Here is a 19,352-nt window from a genome sequence, read left to right as displayed (position 1 = left end):
GCTCGACCGCGAGGCGGCGACCGGCAGGGGTCGCGCGTCCAGGGAGCGTGCGCGCGCTCCCGGCGGGCGCGCCTGCGCACTGTGCCGGTCTCCATGGCGGGGCCTCGGAGCCAAGTCGAGGTTGAGTAGACTCGTTTTGAATTTTCTCCCCTCCGCTCCGGCACTTTGTGGATTTCCCTCTGCGCCCTGTAGGGTTCTTGGTGGCTGTGGGGCCGAGGGAGTCGGAAGTCTGGCGGAGAGGTGTACGCACCGACTGACTGGTCGCTCGTTCCTCGCCCCCTTTCTTCCTCCCGCCCCCTCCCGTCCCCCTTGTCCGGCCGGGGGCTTGGAGCCGCCGCGGGTCCCCGCTTCCCGCCGGAGCCGGCGGCCTTTCGGTCCAACTCTGGGCCCTAACGTGGCGGGCCGACTGCACTGGCCTCGGATGGGGCTCCGGCCGGGGAGACGGGCTGGAAGCGGGATGTTGGGTGGCTTGAGAAGGGCTGCTTCGCGCTGGACCGCCGGGCTCAAGAACCCGGGCTCCTCGGGCAGGAGAGCTCGAACGGCGGCCGCGTGTCGCCCGCGCCTCGCCTCGTCCTTTGTGGTGTCTGGCTTTTCCCCACCTAGCCCTTTCACGTGCTGGCGCAGTGGTTAAAGTGCTTGGCTGCTAACCGAAAGATTAGCGTTTCAAACGCGCCGCCCGCTCGGTGAAAGAGAGAGGTGGCGTTCTGCTTCCACGAGGAGCAGAGCCCTGGAAACAGGCGGTTCTGTTCGGCCCGGCAGACTCGCTGGGAATCGAAATGGACTCCGGTCCGCGGCTTACATGTCGTGTGCTGAAAAGGCATCTTCCTGCGCCTACTCCACGTTTTCTCTCTCTAACTTGCTCGAAGGCCTAGTTCCTGCTGGTCCCGAGAATAATGTTTCTGAGGGAGGGCGGATAGAGAGATACTGTCCCCAAGCCACGGTTACTAAGGCGCCCGGAGGGGCTCTTCTAGAGAGGCAACCATTTAGAACCAGGCTCAACTGGATCGTAAAATTTCTGGGCCGAATGCTATGTGCGGGCGATTAAAAGATTTGCCTTTTCACATGTTCTTTAAAGAAACCACAGTTCAGTAGACCTCGAATATTTAAATCCGTCATAGTATATGAGAACGGGTTTCGTCAACGCTGAGGGAAAAAATGGTTGTTTGATCAGAAAACAATTATAATGAAATCAGAACGCTTCATTTTTCTCTCCTGCTTAGAATGCGAATGCTTAGGTTGGACTCCAGCTTCGGCTCCCTATTTAGCTACTCTGTGGCATACTTTGCTCCGCTGTGAGAAATAAGTGCCGAGGTGGAAGCACTCCGTGAACGTTAACTATAATTATCTTTTTGTTTTCTTTTAGGATAAAAGACGCATTTAATTATAAAATTTCTCTTTAAATAAAAAAGCAGTGGCACTAATTATCACTAAGGTATTAGTCCTATAGTTACCATGTAGATGTCAATTTAACTAGAAGTCAAGTCCCTGGTGGAGCAAAGAATTCAACACGTTGCCTGTTACAGGATTAGACGTTTGCATCCCAGCCCCACCCACAGGCTCGTCTAAGAAAGGCCCGAGATATAAGATCTGTGAAAAGCTTTACACGCTTTTTAAAAAGTCAGCCACTGAATCCCTCCCGGAACACAAGTCTGTGCGTAAACATGAGTTACCATTAGTTGGAATCCACGTGATGGCGATTGGTAAATGGTTTTCACCAACGCGAGCTAATTAGGGGGAACACCCACAGAATAAAATAGAAAACCCAGCGGCTGCTGAAATAGTACTGATGTTGCTGATGTAAGAGGTGATAATTGTATTGGGGGAATTTTACACATACGTTTCACATGCTTAATTGAAGCTTTACCCTTCAATTCAGATTTCTGAATTTGGTAACCGTGGACGGTAAAATTCCAGTTTTAAGCTTTGTCCTTAATAGTACTTTTTGTTTTATTTTGTTTGGCAGTAAGTAGAAGCAAAAATAAACAAGATAATCAGGTTTTGTTTCATATTTTTTATTGCTACTATGTAATAAAATTGTTTGAAGATGTATAATTAATCTGGGTACTTTTTAAGTTATTATCGATTTAGATTTTAAAATAATACTAGTATCTGACAGTACATGTCATCTTCACATGAATTGAAAAATAGGATTGGTATGAAACCTGAATATATGCTTAACAAGATTTATCTTTGTTACAATTTGAAAAGTAAAAAGGTGGAATCACAAAAATCCTTTTTTGTTTGTTTTGATTTGACTGAGACCCAAAATGTAAGGGAATAATTACATTAATGCTAATGATGTATTTGTTTTTACAACAGTGACTGACATTGGTTTGGAGTTGCCTCCAACCAAAAACTAGGCTATTTAATACTTTTGCTGTAAGAATTTTTCTTAAATGTTTTCCGAGAACAAACTTATGGTCCTTAATGATTTCCTATATAATTGATGTACTATGGTCCTCATGAAGACGTCATTTGGAGAACCATAAAAGTCTAGTTGGGAAATAGATTTCTTATTCTTATATTCCCCCCTGCCTTTTATATATAGTGGCATAGTGCATTCTGATATAAAAAGACGATTGTTTTTCCTACTTGGTTTTGAATTTGAACCATAATGCTCTCAGTGACCCTAAGCAAATACTAGATAATGTAGATTTTCTTATTTGCAAATAGAATAGTACATACCTCGCAGTCATTTAAAGGACTAAGTAAAATAATTTATAAAGCTCAAGAACAAAATGAGGTATGTAGTTCCAGGGTAAGATATGGATAGAAACCAAGATTTGAGGGATGCTTTAGAGAGAAAATAAACCTGAGACTAGAGAAAGGGCTTTTTTTGTTGTTGGTTATGCTGTTATTTTGAAGTCTAAATATTGTGTTTTTGCATTAATTAAAATTTTTCCTATTACCTTTTAACACTACAGTTTAAAACCCCCATCTTTAAAAAATAAATTATTTTGTTAAAATACTTATGAATTAGGTGTCTTGATTTAATTTTGATGATTTATGGTTACTTATGTAAATTATACAAGGAATGTAATGTCATTTACTTAACCTGTAAGAGGAGGGTTCTTTTATTTCTATAGACTTTTATAGTTAAGATCTGTTACTAATCTTGGATAAATCTTAAGGTCCTTTAACCTTTGAGAACTTAACCAAGATACCTAGAATTAAGTGAGACTTTTTATTTTTATAGTGAGACTCTTAAGACTAAAATTCAAGTGCCTTGATGCCAAAATTACTCTTGTTGGATTGATCTGATTTTCCCCCCTCAGATGATTGCTTTTAATGGATGCACATAAATTTTATGGGGGAACTCAACAGCATAGTCAGATGTTTCTTGAAAACGTACAGCTGAGGAATCACCTCTAAAGTTTTGAACAAGTAGATTTCTTGTTGAACAAAATCCAGCAGCAGTGATCCAAACACCGTCCTTTACACAGGTATGATTACTATCTGGATAGGATCTTCCCCTCTTCTGTGTAGTCATTCTGTAGACAATCAAAAAGCCCTTTCTTCCTATGACGCCAGATTTCTAATTTTAAAGGTTTTTTTTCCTAATCTCTGCTTTTGATAAAAGACAAAATTTATTATCTAACGTGTGTTAACTATCTAGACTATATTTACTACTCTCCACTCGTTCTCCAATACAGTGCTTCTTGTTGGAATAGAATTCCTAATTGTCACATCAATTCTTTTTCTTTTTCTTTTTTTTGAAAGAGAACAGGGTTTATTCTCTTCTTGTGGGATCACAAAACAGGCTTAATTAGTAAATAGTTTGAAGAGAAATGCATACGTGGCTGTGGAAGTCTTGGACTCTGGTAGTTAGAAAATACGAGCGTTGAACCTAATGTCAGATCCCTTAGTTGAACTAAGAACAGGCGCCAACACATGAGCGGCCTGCCAAGTCTTTCCAGTTCTCTTCAGTTGAGTGTAGTGTGGTTCTAGTATAACCAACTGGTAAATGGTTATTTTATAGTAAACCTGTATTACGAAGTCTGGTAAATTTTTTGTGTGTAGGAAAATGTACAGTAGAACCCTGAACCTTGACACTAATCCATTCTAGAAGGAGCGTCGAGATGGATGCAGTCGAATTCCGAATCAATTTCTCCCATAAGAAATAACAAAATGAATTAATCTATTCTCGACCACCAAGTTTTTACCCTAACCTTCCCTTTTTACCCAAAACATGACACATAAATTTCAAAGTAAATAAGTTCAGAATTAAATAAAATAATTTAAATAAGAAACAGCATTTTTAAAGATTTTAACAACTACATGATGGCCCAGACCTTGAGACTGATGAGGATCTAGATCTGTGGACTGGGATGTGGAGAGGAGGTATAGAGAAAGTCATTGGAAGGGGAATCCCCTTCCATAAAATCAACTGGTAGCTGCTTTTCAGGACTTATTTCCCCTTCTTTGCCTTTTTTCACTAGGACTTGGCTAGCTTTCTCTAAAAAAAATTCTGTCTGATGTGTTCTGCTGTTGGCATTTCCTTACCTGTTTTCTAAAAGGATTTACTCAATTATCAGCAACAATATCGATAACACGGATTACCAGTTCCTTATCATGATGATTCTTTTCAAAATACTCTTTCTTAGGACCCATGTTTTTATATAAAAACAGTACCAAAAGCCACAAAAACTAGGAAAATTATGGCAAAACGCTTGGAACACAGCCTCAAAAGATTAAACAATCCATACTAACAATGCCAACTAACACCTAGTGACTGAAAACACGAACTGCTTTTGTATACAAAAATCACTTGCATCGGGTTGAATTCCAATGTTTTGTACAAGTTCCGATGAAAATTTTTCTTGACATTTCTCATCGAAATGCGATTATGGCGAGTACTGACAAGGTCGAGTAACGGGGTTCTATACATCGAATACTTAATCATTACAGAGGAAAGGCTCCTGTGCAGACAGAGCTTTGATAGGAGTGAAAACACAGCTATCATGCTTTAGTGTCCTCAAAAGGAACAAACTCAGAGGACAAGAAAGGGCTTTCCTGGGGGCTCACTGTGCTTGAGGCCTAGAATTTAAGCTTGAACCACTGCCTGCAGGTAGTGATTTGATTTTTTACTAATTGAAAATAGCAGCTCAATAAAAGTTAACTCTTGCTCTATTACATGTTAATGGAAAACTCAAATTACTTGGTTCTCTTTATGGTTGCTTATCGGAACATTTTATACCTACTTGTTTACCCTTAGGAAGAACCCTGATAGGGGAGTGGTTAGAATCCCCATCGTGGGCAGTTCAAAACTAACAGCAGCTCCGTGGGAGACAAACTGGGCTTTCTGCTCCTGTGAATAATACAATTTCAGAAATGTACAGGGGGTCGCTACTGGCTAGATGGTAGAGAGAGAGTATTTAACCTTAATATCTTCATTCTTAAAACTGATCTTTGAATAGGGTTAATTGGAAGCTAGGATTAGTAACAGAGCAAGTACTGACCTTTCCATTGAGAATAAAAGGGGAAATTTGGTATTTTAGGTAACTGGTTTAATTGAAAATGGAAGAAATGAAAAGGAAAAAAATTAAATAAAAATAGAAAAAAGAAAATGGAAGAAATGGTGGAAAAGGAAATAATACATCTCACTGCATCTGATTTATTTTTTAAAAAGAATCTCTAAAACTTAAAACTAATTTTAATCCCCATTTCAACAATAAATTAGGTCAAAGATAGTGAAACCCACTCCTTAATATAGAAATTACTTTAAATAGTGTTTTCCCCCAATGTAGATATCACAAAACTTGTATATATCTAGAAAAGGAACGTTTTGAATTTTATGTCGCCAGAAGACAATGGAGAAATAAGTTGTCTTTCTTAACTTGTAAAATTTCATTTCTGGTAAAGTTCTACAACAGGTGATTTAGACTCCTCATTCTTTCAACATTATCCCCTGCTCAGGACTTCCAACTGGAATTTTTTGGGTTTGTTTTCCTGACATAAATGGATCTATTAATAGTAAGCTGTCATTAAGAAAAAAACCACTTTAATAACTTTCTTTGATTATCTTCTGTGAAAAATCATTTTGTCTTGTATATAATACTGCATTGGTAATTACTTTCAGTGACTTCTACCACTGTTATGGTTACTGTGATGTATACTGTCAATATAATGTCATTTTGAAGTCTGATTTGTCTTGTCTCTGGCTGTTTTAGATTTTCTTTGTAGAATTTTGCACCTATGTCGATGTGCCTGTTTTATATTGATATTCTTTATGCTGCCATTATCTGTGGGTTCATGCCATCACTTGAGGAAAATTTTCAACCATTATCTCATCTAATATCTCCTATTTTCTGTAGTCTCTCCTTGTAAAATAAAAAATCTTTTTATTTTACATTGTGGTACATTTGGGTCATTTTAAAGTCTAATTACTAGTTTAAGGTGTGTGCGTGTGCACATCTGTCTTCAATTTAGCTTATCTTTCGGGTTTTCAAATTTGATCAATTTTGCGTTTTCAAGTTTTTAGAAATTTCTGTTTGAATCTTTTTCAAATTAAACTTTTGTTAGTCTCTGGCTGCTTTATTCTGATTATATTTCTTTAAGCATTAAATAATTTTTTTAAAATTAATAAACCAGGTGCTTTCAGTACTGGGAATTGGGGAGGTGTCTAAATCTGCTGGCACTCACATCGTGCACTGTTTACTTGTATGTGTGATAATCTTTAATTGTGAGCCTCATTTGAGCAATCTTAATGTGAAAGGTAACTAGAGTTTTAATTGAGTGTGTTGCTCTAAAGCAGTGGTTCTCAACTTTCCTAATGCAGCCCTTTCATACAGTTCCTCATGTTGTGGTGACCCCAAACATAAAATTATTTTCTTTTTGCTACTTCATAACTGTAATTTTGCTATTATAAATCCCTGTGAAAAGGTCATTTGACCCCAGTAGGAGTTGTGACCCACAGGTTAAGAACCGCTGCTCTATAGAATAGCATCTGCTCTTCCCAGCTATGTTATTGTCTCAGGATGTTTCCTGTTCCTATCTTTTTCTGGCTGGTTCCAAGTTTTCCTCTCTAACTGCTCAACTAAGCCTTGGGGAAAAGACATGGCTTTCTACTCCCATAAAGAGTTAGCAGTCGCAGAAACTCATAGAACCTGTTCTGCCTTGTCCTATTGGAATCAACTCAGTGGCAGTAATGGCCAAGCCTTTATATCCCAAGCCATAAAACCTTAATTTCCTTAGGGGAAATTCTCTGGACTCCAAAAAAATTCCCTGCCATCATAAATTTTTGGGAGTAGAAAGCCGCTTCTTTCCCATAGAGCAATTGGGGGTTTCCAACTCCTGACCTTCCTAGAGCTCATAACTAGACTTTAGTTCACAGCTTTTTCTTTGCTTTTATTCCCCCACCCCACCCTTCCTGTGGGAAAGTGGTTTCTGGTTTTTGTTACTTTCTATATATAACCAAGACTAGCCCCTGAATAAAGACTTTATTTTAGGTCATCTTTTGTTTTGTTTTGTTTTGTAGCAAAAGGACTTTCTCTAACATCTAACCTGCCTTACCAGTAGTAGAAAGATCTTTTTAAAGTTTCTTCTAAAAAAATTCTGTGTTCTTTAGTTATGTAAACACAGTGCAGCCAAATCACACTGAAGAGAAAATTACAAATTAAAATTGCCTCAGAGGTAACTACAGACTTTTTGGAATAAATCCGACTATAAGTAATAATTAAATATATTAAGGAGAAGCATTAAGATATTTTATATATAGATATGAAAATGAGCCTAGTTTTATAGAAAGTTTTATATCAGAAATATTTACAATATTTTGGAATTATGAAATGGAAAACCTTACAGATTTTCTAAAATACTTTACAAATGGGATTTTCAAGTTTCATTTTGATAATTCCATTTTGAGACATAAAATATCATTTATATATGTAGGGTATAATCCACTATTTCAATGGTGACCCAATATCGTGTATTCAAGACTATAGGTCTTTATGGAATCAGGTGATCTAATCTTTTTCCAGGAGAGTGGCTGATGAGTTTGAACCATCAGCCTTGAAATTACCAGCCTAATACTTAACCTATAACACCATTAGTGCATCATACGTAAAACCTCAGGGAAAAAAAAACAAACCCACCTCACTTCCATTGAGTCAGTGCTGACTTGTAGGAACCCTATAGGACAGAGTACAATGGCCCCTATGAGTTTCTGAGACTGTAACTCTTTATGGGAATAGAACTGCTGACTTGCTGTTAGCAGCCCAATTCGTAACCACCATGCCACCAGAGTAACTAATATAAGATCTAGTAATCATAATAATATTGACATTAGAATTGTTGACAGTTTTAAGCCAGAAAGTTTTTTTGCTGTTGTAGATTGTTCTGTACATTGAGAAAGGTCTGGCAGCATGTTTGGCCTAAATCTTTTAGTTCTCTGTAGAATCTCTGCTCCCAGTTCTAACAACCAAAAATGCCGCCAGCCATTCCAAATGTTACTTCAACCAACCAAAAGCCGGACTCTACAATTCATAGTGACCCTATAAGAGAGAGTAGAATTGTCCTTATGTATCTTTACAGGAGTAGAAAACCTATTTATCCAGAGTGGCTGGTGATTTTGAATTCCTGACCTAGTAGTTAGCCCAGTTCATAACGCACTATGCTACCATCTTGGTTAAAACAATTATACTAGGCACAAGTGTTTCAAGTTTTTGGCATTAATATATTACCATTTTCAAAGTTTATCCAGTTAATACTAAGTGGTATATGTTATAGATATATAATTACCATCAAGAAGCTTTCTAAAGTTATATAATGATAAATTAGAACACACTAAGCATCTAAAGTTAAAACTTTTCATTTGTATTCTGTATGTGCTAGGTTAGAATTTTTAAAATATTTGAAAGGATGTCACATAAAACTGAACCTTGTAAAAACAAGTTTAATAAGCCAATGTACAAGTGTAATTAGGAAAGGATGAGAAGGCTAATCTTTGCTCTGCACTGTGGCACCTCAGCAAGTCATTTAACAAAAATGTAAACATTCTTATCTATAATGGAGATGGTTTAACCCAGATTGTAAATGTTCACACAGTAGAGGGAGATAAGAGATCTGTGTAAGATAAAACATTACATAAAAATGTTAAGTGCTTTGCTTGATCAGATATTTAAACTCTTTCAGCTATTAATTAATAAGAGAAAATGGGATTGAATATGCTGTCAGTATGGAATCATCTAACCATTCTTTAAGAGTCAATCATCATGGTGACGAAGAAACAAAAACAGATACTCAGGTGTTTGAGGTAGGGATTCACCTGGGACCTTTGCTCTTTTATATTTGGAAATACCATGGCATTCAACATTTTATGCATAAAGAATGACTGCCATTTAAAATAAGAATTTTGACATTAAATTATTCATATTTACATTAATATATTCAATTTTATAAAAATAAATAATGAGTGAACTTGCTTAAAGTAATAAACTTTCTTTAAAGGTAAGAATATATTAATAAAAATTGCATATTGAGAAAACTACCTAGATTTTCATCATTTCGGATTGCAATCCCATAAACAATTCTATCAATAAAATTAAGATAATGCATGTCTTTCTATTTTTATTTTTAAAGATCTTTTTAAAGTGACAGGGTATTTTACGAAGACTGAAGTGTTTGGTTGTTTTGTGTTTTTCTTTGCAAAAGCATTTAACCTGTATGGACGCCAGGGATTCTTCCTTTGGACAAAATGGCTCCACAATTGTGCCCATTTCTACCCATGAAACAGAGAATCCAATCTCACCACAAAGTATACCAGGGGCCCTGACCCAGACACAGCCTCCTGCAGAACAGTTCCATCTAGTCGATGAAAATGGGCAGCCGATGCAATATGAACTTCAGTCTCTAGGGGATTCTAATGCGCAAATGGTAAGTGTATTTGATGAATAACCAACTTCATGTTATTAGCAAAATATACATGAGTGCTTCAAAAAGTTTATGAAAATATAGGATTAAATTATAATGGAATATTCCCACAAGTTTTTTGAAGCTCACCTGTTTTTACAAAATTAATATTTTTAAAAATATTGCTACAAAATAAATTGTAACAGTATATGTATTAGTTGCTGCTGAGTTGCCTCTGGCTCGTGGCAACCCTTTGTATAGAATGATATATTGCCAACCCTGCACCATCTTCAAGATCGATGATGTGTTTGAGCCCATTGCTGTGGATATATGACAATCAGATGATTTTGCTTGCCTTCGCTAACCTACTTTACCAAATATGATGTCATATTCTAGATACTGATCTTTTCTAATTGGGGTGAAAGTAAGCAAGACAAAGTTCTGCCATTCTCATCTCTCAAACTCCAAAACCAAACTCACTACATTGAGTCAAGTGGGTTATTTGTTGGGCTGCCAAGTGGAAAGTTCAGCAGGTCAGAATCACCCAGCTGCTCCATGGGGAAAAGATGAGACTCTGCTCCCATCAAAACAGACTTGGAAACCCACAAAGGCAGACCACCCTTTTCCTATTTAGATAAACTTGATATTCTTTGCGTTTCGTTGCATTGAAAATACTATTTCCGAGACTTTCATGTTATGTAAGGCTGTTAAAATATTCCCTTTGAGGTTCATGAGAAGTGGGGAACAGGAAGAGAAGGGAAAAATGAAGAGCTGATATCAAGGGCTCAAGTAGAAAGCAAATGTTTTGAGAATGATGATGGCAACAAATGTACAAATGTGCTTGACACGATGGATGGATGGATGGATTGTGGTAAGCGTTGTACAAGACCCCAATAAAATGATTAAAAAGAAAAAGAAAGTTCTCAAAAATGTATGTATATTTCCTTTGAGAACAAATATTTTAAAATAATTTCTTAGCCACTTGTTCAGTTGGAAATGTAATATAAACTGGAACTTACACTATAATGCCAGAATGCGCATATCATTTACATATTTTTATACGTGCCTTGGACTGAACTCAAAATTTTCTTATCAACATTCACTAACTTGCATGCCACCTAATGATAGGATTTCTTGAATACAGAGGAAACAATGGAAGTGCCAGTGGTATATTGGGAATTAGGCAACACTTGCTGATATTTGTAGGTGGATGTATTTGTTCATGTGATTAACAATACATAAGGCTGAAAATATGGAATGTGGTCTCCAAAGAGATAAAGATGGCCTTAACTGAAATGCAGAAAATTACTTTTGAAAACTCTTTAAGTTTCTAACAATTATAGGGAGAGAATTTAACGAGCAATTTGAATCTTCTTTGTATGGGACAATGTAAAAATAGTCGATTCTGTAAGTACAAGGAACCATGAAGTTAGATGAACCCCTGAAACTGTTACCCTGAAATACATCGTCTTTAAAGCTTCAACCCAAAATATGACTTGAAGTCTTCTTAAAACAAAAGAATAATGTAGCTTCATTTGTGAAAAATGTCTGCCATGAGCATTATGCTCCCAACAATTACCTACATGAGATCAAACTGATGATGTACTGATAAGATTTGGGTCAGGGAGTGCTTTGGAATCTGTTCATGAGGGAGGAACAACTCAGGTGAGAATGGTCGCAGGACTCAGCGACTGTCAGCACTGTCACTAAATGTAGACTCAAACTGCAGTGTATGTTTCACAACAACACTAATAAATACAGTTTTTAAAAAGGAAATATTTTTTAGGTATCAAATGGAGTAAGGTAAGGTGAGGAAATGGAGAATACTTTTTTTCATTGTACTTAAGAAACAATTTCAGAAATAAGGGGATGTATCCCATAGCACATTCTTAGTTAAGAAATATTCATGTGGCTGAGTAAAGGGAAAAAAGATACGTGTTTAATTCAAACTTGAAAATTATCGTAGCACCTTTTTTCTAAGAATGATAAAATGTTATTTTTCACAGTAGTTTATCTAATAATAAAGCGATAAATAAATTAAAATAATATATATTTTATTGCCTACTAAAGTCCAGTGAGGTTTTTGTCCCATTTTTGCCCTTTTTTTCTCTTTATTTAACATCATCCAGTAACATCATCAGTGGTGGTTAAGAGAAGTTAGATTACATGGGTTTGGGTTTTGTCTAACCATGAAATAACTGTAATTTTGCATGAGTTTTAACCTCTGAAGTTTCCTCACCGATTGCTATAGTTTATTGTGCCAGCCTGGCCGATAAACACAAGTAGGATTAACTGAAGGGCAGAGGGATAAATGGCTCAGTGAGCCTCACCTTGGTTGTTCTGTGCCTCAGTTTAAAGGGGTACACTACCTGTGGGATGCCTAGCCTGTGGACTGTGTCGCTGTAAGTTGAGGTCCCTTTACGCCCACACGATTGGAATGTTCATCTCTGGAGCTTGGGACTGACAGTTGATGACAGTTGGGGACCTGCCTTGCTGTTTGCTGCCTGGGTATATATAGCCCAGCTCTCTCTACAGAAGGGGACTGGCAACTGGCAGCTCTCAAGCCTTGAAGGACTGCTAGTGTCTCACTGCTTTATAATTTAACTGTTAATTTCTTGTATTATCTATCTGTATATAATTTAACGGTTTATTTCTTGAATTATATATCTATCTTTATAAATATATTTATATATAATTACTAGCAATCTGGTTTGTCTCTCTAGAGAACCCTGTTCAATACACCGATAGAGATTCAATAATTCATAGAATTGTTATGAAGATTAAGTGGAATAATCAGATAAAACTTTTTTTTAATCAGATAAAACTTGTACTTAGTATACACCCAACAAATGTCATCAGAACTTAATAGTTGCTATCATGTTGAAAGATGTATGCTTATTTTTAGCTCAGTAAAATCAAACATCTTGGGAAGGAAACAATTTTTTTTAATGATCCCTTTTATTGTAAAGTAATACGAGATGTCTTTGCACTGCAAGCCCTCGTTCAAGATCTAGTCAACTACCTCTGGCTGCAGGTTCTTCTGCACGATCCCCATCAGACAGAGCTGGGGGTGAGGGGAGGGCAAGAGCGATGGCAGAGAGGGCCTACCCTACCCCAGCCTGGACGGCAAACAGTCTTTACTGTTGATATCTGGGAAATGTCCATAACTATATTTAAAGCATTCTTCAGTGTTAATGGTTAGTGTGTGTGTGTGTGTGTGTGTGTGTGTGAGAGAGAGAGAGAGAGAGAGAGAGAGAGAGAGAGAGAGAGAGAGAGAGAGAGAGAGAGAGAGAGAGAGAGAGAGATTTGGGTGAAACGAGTTCCCATTCAACAATGTTGTTTTGTGGCACTAACTGCAATACCTTCTATGTAACAGCACTGTTCCCACTTCAGCCTTGAGTTCCTATTTCTGTTCCATCATCTTTCTGCCCCTCCTGCCTTACAAACTTTGCATTTGGAGACGTGCTGCCCTTTTGGGCTAGTATAGTTGATTGCTCAGAGGATCATGGTCTTCACAGGTATTATTGTTCACTTTATAGTCCTCTGTTGTTTGGCTGCAAAGTGAGCTCTAGGAATGGGTTTAGCTCCAGGTTTGAAGCAAATCTAAGGGCCGTAGTCCTGGGGGTTCTACTAGCTCTTGTTAGACCAGTAAGTCTGGTTGTTGTTTTGTTTTTAATGAATTTGAATTTTGTCCTACCGTTTTTCTCCCACTCTATCCAGTAATTTTATTGTGACCCCAGTCAGTGGTTGGTGGAGGTAGCTGGGGACCATCTGTCATCTTCTGATTGTAGATTAATGGGATGCCAGCTTTCTCATAAGGAGGTACGAAAGTGCTGACACACACTGTTTGACTTCATTTGTCCAACTCGGCTGGTTGAATGCACAGAAGGCAAATTATTTCCTGTCTTAAAAGCTTGGTAAAATATACTTCCTAGTAATTTGCTTTTTTCACTAGATTTTTTTATATTTATAAGAAGAGTCTTATGCAATATTTGTCCTTTTGTGATGGACTTGTTTCACTCAGTAAATGTCCTCAAGCATTTCAAACAGCATAACACGTTGTGAGACATCTGTTTTTATTCTTTATAGTTGCCCGATTCACCTCGCACCATAATTAATTCATTTGTTGAAGGGTACTCTTTGCTAATTGAGCACCATCAAGTTCTTCTAGTCCTGGGCTAGTGGAAGCTGTGGTTCATGGTGGTCCATTTGAACTAATTGTTACCTTGAGTCTTTGATTGCCTCACTCTTCTTTGCTATGGACAGAAAAAATATATAATTATACTTTAGATGGCTACTGTACTCTTTAAAGACCCTTATTGCAACTCGCCAAAGTGGGATGTAGAGCATTGTTATCCGGTTAACCTTGATGCCCCTGAGACTGTTGTCCTAACTGCTCAAGCCCGTGACTTTGTTCCTCTAGGTGATTGGTTATAGGTAAGAAGTTTGTAACTTTGCCACCCCTATGCGCTACTACAGTGGTTCTCAGCCTTCCTAATGCTGCGACCCTTTAATACTGTTCCCCATGTGGTGGTGACCCCCAACCATAAAATAATTTTTGTTGCTACTTCATAACTGTAATTTTGCTACTATTATGAATCAGGTGGGCCCTGTGAAAGGATCATTGGACTCCCCCCCCTCAAGCGGTCGCGACCTACAGGTTGAGAACCACTGCTCTACTACATAACATATACAGCCCATAGAAATATATACATAGATAGCTATATATACACCTATCTGCTAAACCTATATATATGGTGTACCCTCATATGCCATCCCATACCTGTTCAACTTAATATTTACCTATATATTTACTCAGAAGTTATTATTACTTATGATCAAGTCAGTGCAACCATCTTTTAAAATAATGAACATGACTTAAAGTATAGAACCAATGATTGCCACACAGATAAGTCAAGCATTAGGTAGAAATGCATGTATAAAGATCCATATGCAGTTTGAGGCTATAAACTGTAGAGTCACACTGCCTAGTGTAACTCATCCTCCCTTAACCATGAACAAACTTTGAGACTTGGGAAAAGCATTATACGTGTCAAGTGTTTTCATCTATAAGATGGAAGAAATAATGATTCTCTACCATTGAGTCCATTCCAGATCATAATGAACCCCTGTATAGGATTTCCAAAGCTATAACCTTGACAGGAACAAGTAGCCTCATCTTTCACCTACAGAGTGGCTGGTGATTTTGAACTGCCAACCATGTGGCTAGCTGTCCAACCCTTTTACCTAATAGCATCACCATGATTCCTTTAATTGATATGTGTGTTAAGTCACTGTACCAATATGCATTTGATTTGACTCTGTGTGTATGTCTGTGTTTCCAAGATGATTGTAGCTGACCCATCAGAAAATGGACAGGTGCTTCAAGTAATTCCGTCTACACAGACAGAAATGACTCACATGATTGTACCTCAGGGACAGCTTGTGGAAGTGAATAGTCCTCAGGGTGAGTAATAAAGTGATTAAGGGATTTGAGTATGTTTTAAAAGAACAAATACATATTTTAGAGAAATCATCTCATGAATTGTAGTGCTAAAATTTATTTAGGTAAAATATGAATTGAATAATTTGAAAAAAATGTCTTGGCCCAAGTGAATTTCAAGTTCACTTTCCGACTCCTGTCTAGGGTAGCTTTCTTATTTCATTTTGGAATTTTATGAATCTGGTTGACTCTTGCTTCTCTATAAAGACTAGTGAGCATAACGTAAGTTCTTCTTAATTATAATAATAACAACAAGAAAGTAGTGCTAATAGCTACTGGAGAAATTCATTTTCTTAAAATATTTTTGATAGCCATGTGATCTATAACTTTTTTAACCTTTTCCTCTTTCCTCTTCTTATCATCTTTTAGATTCAGAAAGGAGAATCATGCTTCCCATTTACTTTTATTATATTTTCATTATGTTATATTTTCTCTTACCTATTGGTTAATATCCATATTCTCTTTTCTTTTCTCTCCCTTTTTAACACCAGTTGAGTTTCCTCCCTAATTAGCTGCATACTAGTGTCACTCTCTGATAACTAATATTTTCGGGCAATATATTTAAGTCTATGTTAACAGTTAAGAAAACTTAAGAGAAACATAGCTTTGTAGAAAACAAATATGTAAGTAAACAAAAATTATAATTTACATTTTTCTATTATGAAACTCAATATAACAATTACCTATGTACTCATGGATAAGCTGAATTTTTCAGCACATTTTTAATGCAGTTTTTGTGGCAAAATTAGGTGTCTCAGCTGATATTTGGGTCGGCTTATACTCGCGTGTATATGGTATTTCTATCACTTTTATATCCACAATATTTAAGTTATAAAAACTTAATTATGAAATTGCAGTAGTTGGTATTATAATCTAATTGTAAGTAAATAGAGATATTCTCAACAAAACATTTTTATTATCTTTAGCTTCAGAACAATTCTTTCTTATTACCAAAATTATTTTCAGGTTAGGCACATTCGTATGGGTTACTCAAGATTTTTTTTTTTTTAATCATTTTACTGGGGGCTCTTACAACTCTTGTTACAAACCACACATCAGTTGTATCCGACATATTCGTACATGTAGTCCATCGTTCTTTTCTAGAGTTATTCCAGATATTAATGTTTGGTTCTTGTCTTGTCAAGATGTCTCTGAAGAGAAAACTGGTGACAGAAACGTACCAGCTGTAACAGACACTCCCAGTAGTTATGGTGGTCTTCCTCCACAGACATCCCTTGCTTCTCACAAAAAGGCAGTGACCAGGTGCGTTAATAGAAATCACCATGGATTTTTTACACTCTTTCTGGGACTTCATTTTATTATTTTAAAACTGTCTTTCCATTCCATCAGTATTAGCTGGTAACTCATTAAACTTTTAAATTGTATTTATTTGATTACCACCTGAAGTTGGACGTTTTTTTTTTTTTTTGCTTTAGCTTTTCCTTGTCTTTTTATACAAGTGAAATCATACTGTGAGGCAATTCAGAATATTTTTGGAAAAATGGGAGTTAAAACATGAAATTTTCCCATGAAATTTTTAAAGCGTTTTTGTATTTGTTCTTTTATGATTCGGCTTATTTCACTCAGAAGAATGTTTTCAAGCTCTGTACATAACTGTCCCATGTACCACGACTTCATTTCTCCTACTTGTGGAGCAGTGTGGGTCATCCATACAACGGAGTACTTTTATCAGTGACAATATGCTTTGAAATTACTTCCTCTAAAGCTGATTAACTACCATCAGATATGTTTTAAATTATTTTAATGGCATCTGACAACAAGGTGGCTGCTTCTGAATTTATGAATGGCTAACATAATACTTTGTGTCAGTATCACATTCCTGTTGTTTTAATTTTCATTGTGGCAAAATACATTTAATAAAAAGTTTACCACTTTAATAATCTTAAAATATTCAATTCAGTGCCATGAATTACATTCACCATACTATGCTATCATTACCACTACTTACAACCTTTTAAACCAAGCTAGCAACAGCTGAAATTAAGTTTTTCTAGTGAAAATTTATTCCTTTTAGTATATCTAACTTTTAATGATTTCCTTGTATTTTAAAATATGCATTTAATTCCTTTGTGGTAAAGTCCTGACAATTTTTTTTCGCAGTTTTTTTATCTGAAATAGCACTGCTCATGATTTAAAGAAATGTAAATGGTATTTTGGTATAGGCATACCATTTTATTGCGCTCTGCAGTTACTGTATTTTTTTTTTAACAAACTGAAGGATTGTGGCAACGCTGTGTCAAGCAAGTCTATTCGCACCAATTTTGGGGGGGTGTCATTTTTTTAGTACATATAACTTATTGTGAGTTAGGGTGGGGAGTTACATATCCTATCATTTTTGCATTCAACAACTTAAGCAACTTGTTATCTTCTCCATGGCTTGTCCTCCCTTCTCCACCTATTAAAATCATCACCCCTTTTTAGAATAGCCACTTTCCCTTCACCCAGGTTTAACACCCACTTGGCCTCTAACTTATGATTGCCCCTTCCCTGTTCCCCCTACTACCCCTGGTAACTGACAAAATCTATTTTATATGATATGAAAACCTGTTATTGATTTTCCCCCCATATCTGTGGTCTCATACAATATTTGTCCTTTGGGGATTGACTAGCTACACTCAGCATAATGTCCTCCATCCATGTCATGAGTTGTTTCACAATATTCTTTAAACTTAGCCACTTGTGCTGTTCCCTGTGTGTGTATACCAAAGGCTTTTTATCCATTCTTTCACTGGTAGGCATTTAGACTTCTTCCACCTTCTTGCTATTGTGAATACCAGTGCAGTCAGAATGAACGTGCATGTCTCTCTTCACTCTGTGGTCCCTATTTCTGTGGGTTTATATAAAGTAGTACGACTGTTGGGTCATATGATATTCCTGTTCTCAATTGTTTGTTAAAGCGCCGTAACGCTCTCTTTCAGTGGGTGTACTACTGCACAGCCAACATGTTATGAGCGTTCCAAACTCTGCACCATCTCTAACATTTGTTATTTTGTGCTTTTTTGAACTTTGCCATCAGTGCCTAGGTGAAGTAATAGCTCGTCTTTGTTTTGAATTAACATCTCTTAGATCACTTGAGCATTTCTTCATATGTTTGTTGGACACCTGAATATCTTTGGCAAATTGTGCATGTCTTCTGTTCATTTTTTAATTGTGTTATTTGTCTTATTGAGGTGTTGCTGTTTTCTGTAGATTTTAAAGATTAGTCCCTTGTCTGATGTTATTGTCAAAAATATTTTTTCCAGTCTGTGGGTTTTCTTTGTACTCTCTTGGTGAAATCTTTTGATATACATAAGTGTCTTATTTTTCATAGGTCCCATTTATCTATTTTGTCTTTTGCTGTGTATGTATATTTTGTTTGATAGTGTGTTTATACCATGTAGTAGATCCTTTAAATTTGCCCCTATTTTTCTGTTGAGCCCTGGTTGTATAGTGGACTGCTACCTGCAACATCAGCAGTTCAAAACCACTAGCCGCTTCACAGGAGAAAAATTAGAGTTTCTACTCCTGTAAAGAGTTACAGTGTCAGAAACTCATAGGGGCAGTTCTTTCTAGTCCTACAGAGTCGATGTGAGTTGGCATCAACTCAATGGCAGTGAGTTTGATTTTTTTAGTAACATCGACATTTTCTTTTTTTTTTTATCATCGACATTTTCACAATGTTAAATATTCTCATCCTCGTTTATGGTATCCTCTTCCACGTACATAGAGCTGATGTCTCTTGGTTTCTTGTAGTAGTGTTTATAGTTTTTTTAGTACACTTCTTGTTTTTCTGATTAATTCTTATTTCGTCTTTTGCTTGGCTATTGTAAATAGTAGTGTTCCCTTGATTTCCTTTTCAGAGCTCTCTTCTTTAGTATATAGTAATCCAATTGATTTTTATGTTTAAGAATGTACCCTGTCAGGTCGTCCAATCTTTCATTTAGTTCAAACAGTTTTCTTGTTGAGTCTTTGAGGTCATCTGTGTATAAAATTACAATAT

General features: G+C 36.8%; 1 protein-coding gene across 2 annotated transcripts in view; it reads left to right on the top strand.

Moving 5' to 3' along the window:
* Positions 1-3: 3 nt before the first annotated feature.
* CARF (calcium responsive transcription factor) overlaps positions 4-19,352 on the top strand; it is a 48,831-nt gene continuing 29,482 nt past the window's right edge. The window contains exons 1-6 of one of the 2 annotated variants that reach the window (XM_075529979.1): positions 4-120; positions 3,276-3,443; positions 9,133-9,253; positions 9,652-9,873; positions 15,196-15,316; positions 16,498-16,615. In XM_075529979.1, coding sequence (XP_075386094.1) covers positions 9,176-9,253; positions 9,652-9,873; positions 15,196-15,316; positions 16,498-16,615 — 539 coding nt within the window. In that variant the 5' untranslated portion in view covers positions 4-120; positions 3,276-3,443; positions 9,133-9,175. The remainder of the gene's footprint in view (positions 121-3,275; positions 3,444-9,132; positions 9,254-9,651; positions 9,874-15,195; positions 15,317-16,497; positions 16,616-19,352) is intronic. The other variant, XM_075529980.1, reaches the window with a different exon arrangement.

The sequence above is a fragment of the Tenrec ecaudatus genome, chromosome 13 (assembly GCF_050624435.1).
Source record: "Tenrec ecaudatus isolate mTenEca1 chromosome 13, mTenEca1.hap1, whole genome shotgun sequence".
In the NCBI taxonomy this organism is placed as follows: Eukaryota; Metazoa; Chordata; class Mammalia; order Afrosoricida; family Tenrecidae; genus Tenrec; species Tenrec ecaudatus.
The sequence above is the reverse complement of the archived record's forward strand: the minus strand, read 5'-3'. Positions and strand labels throughout refer to the sequence as shown.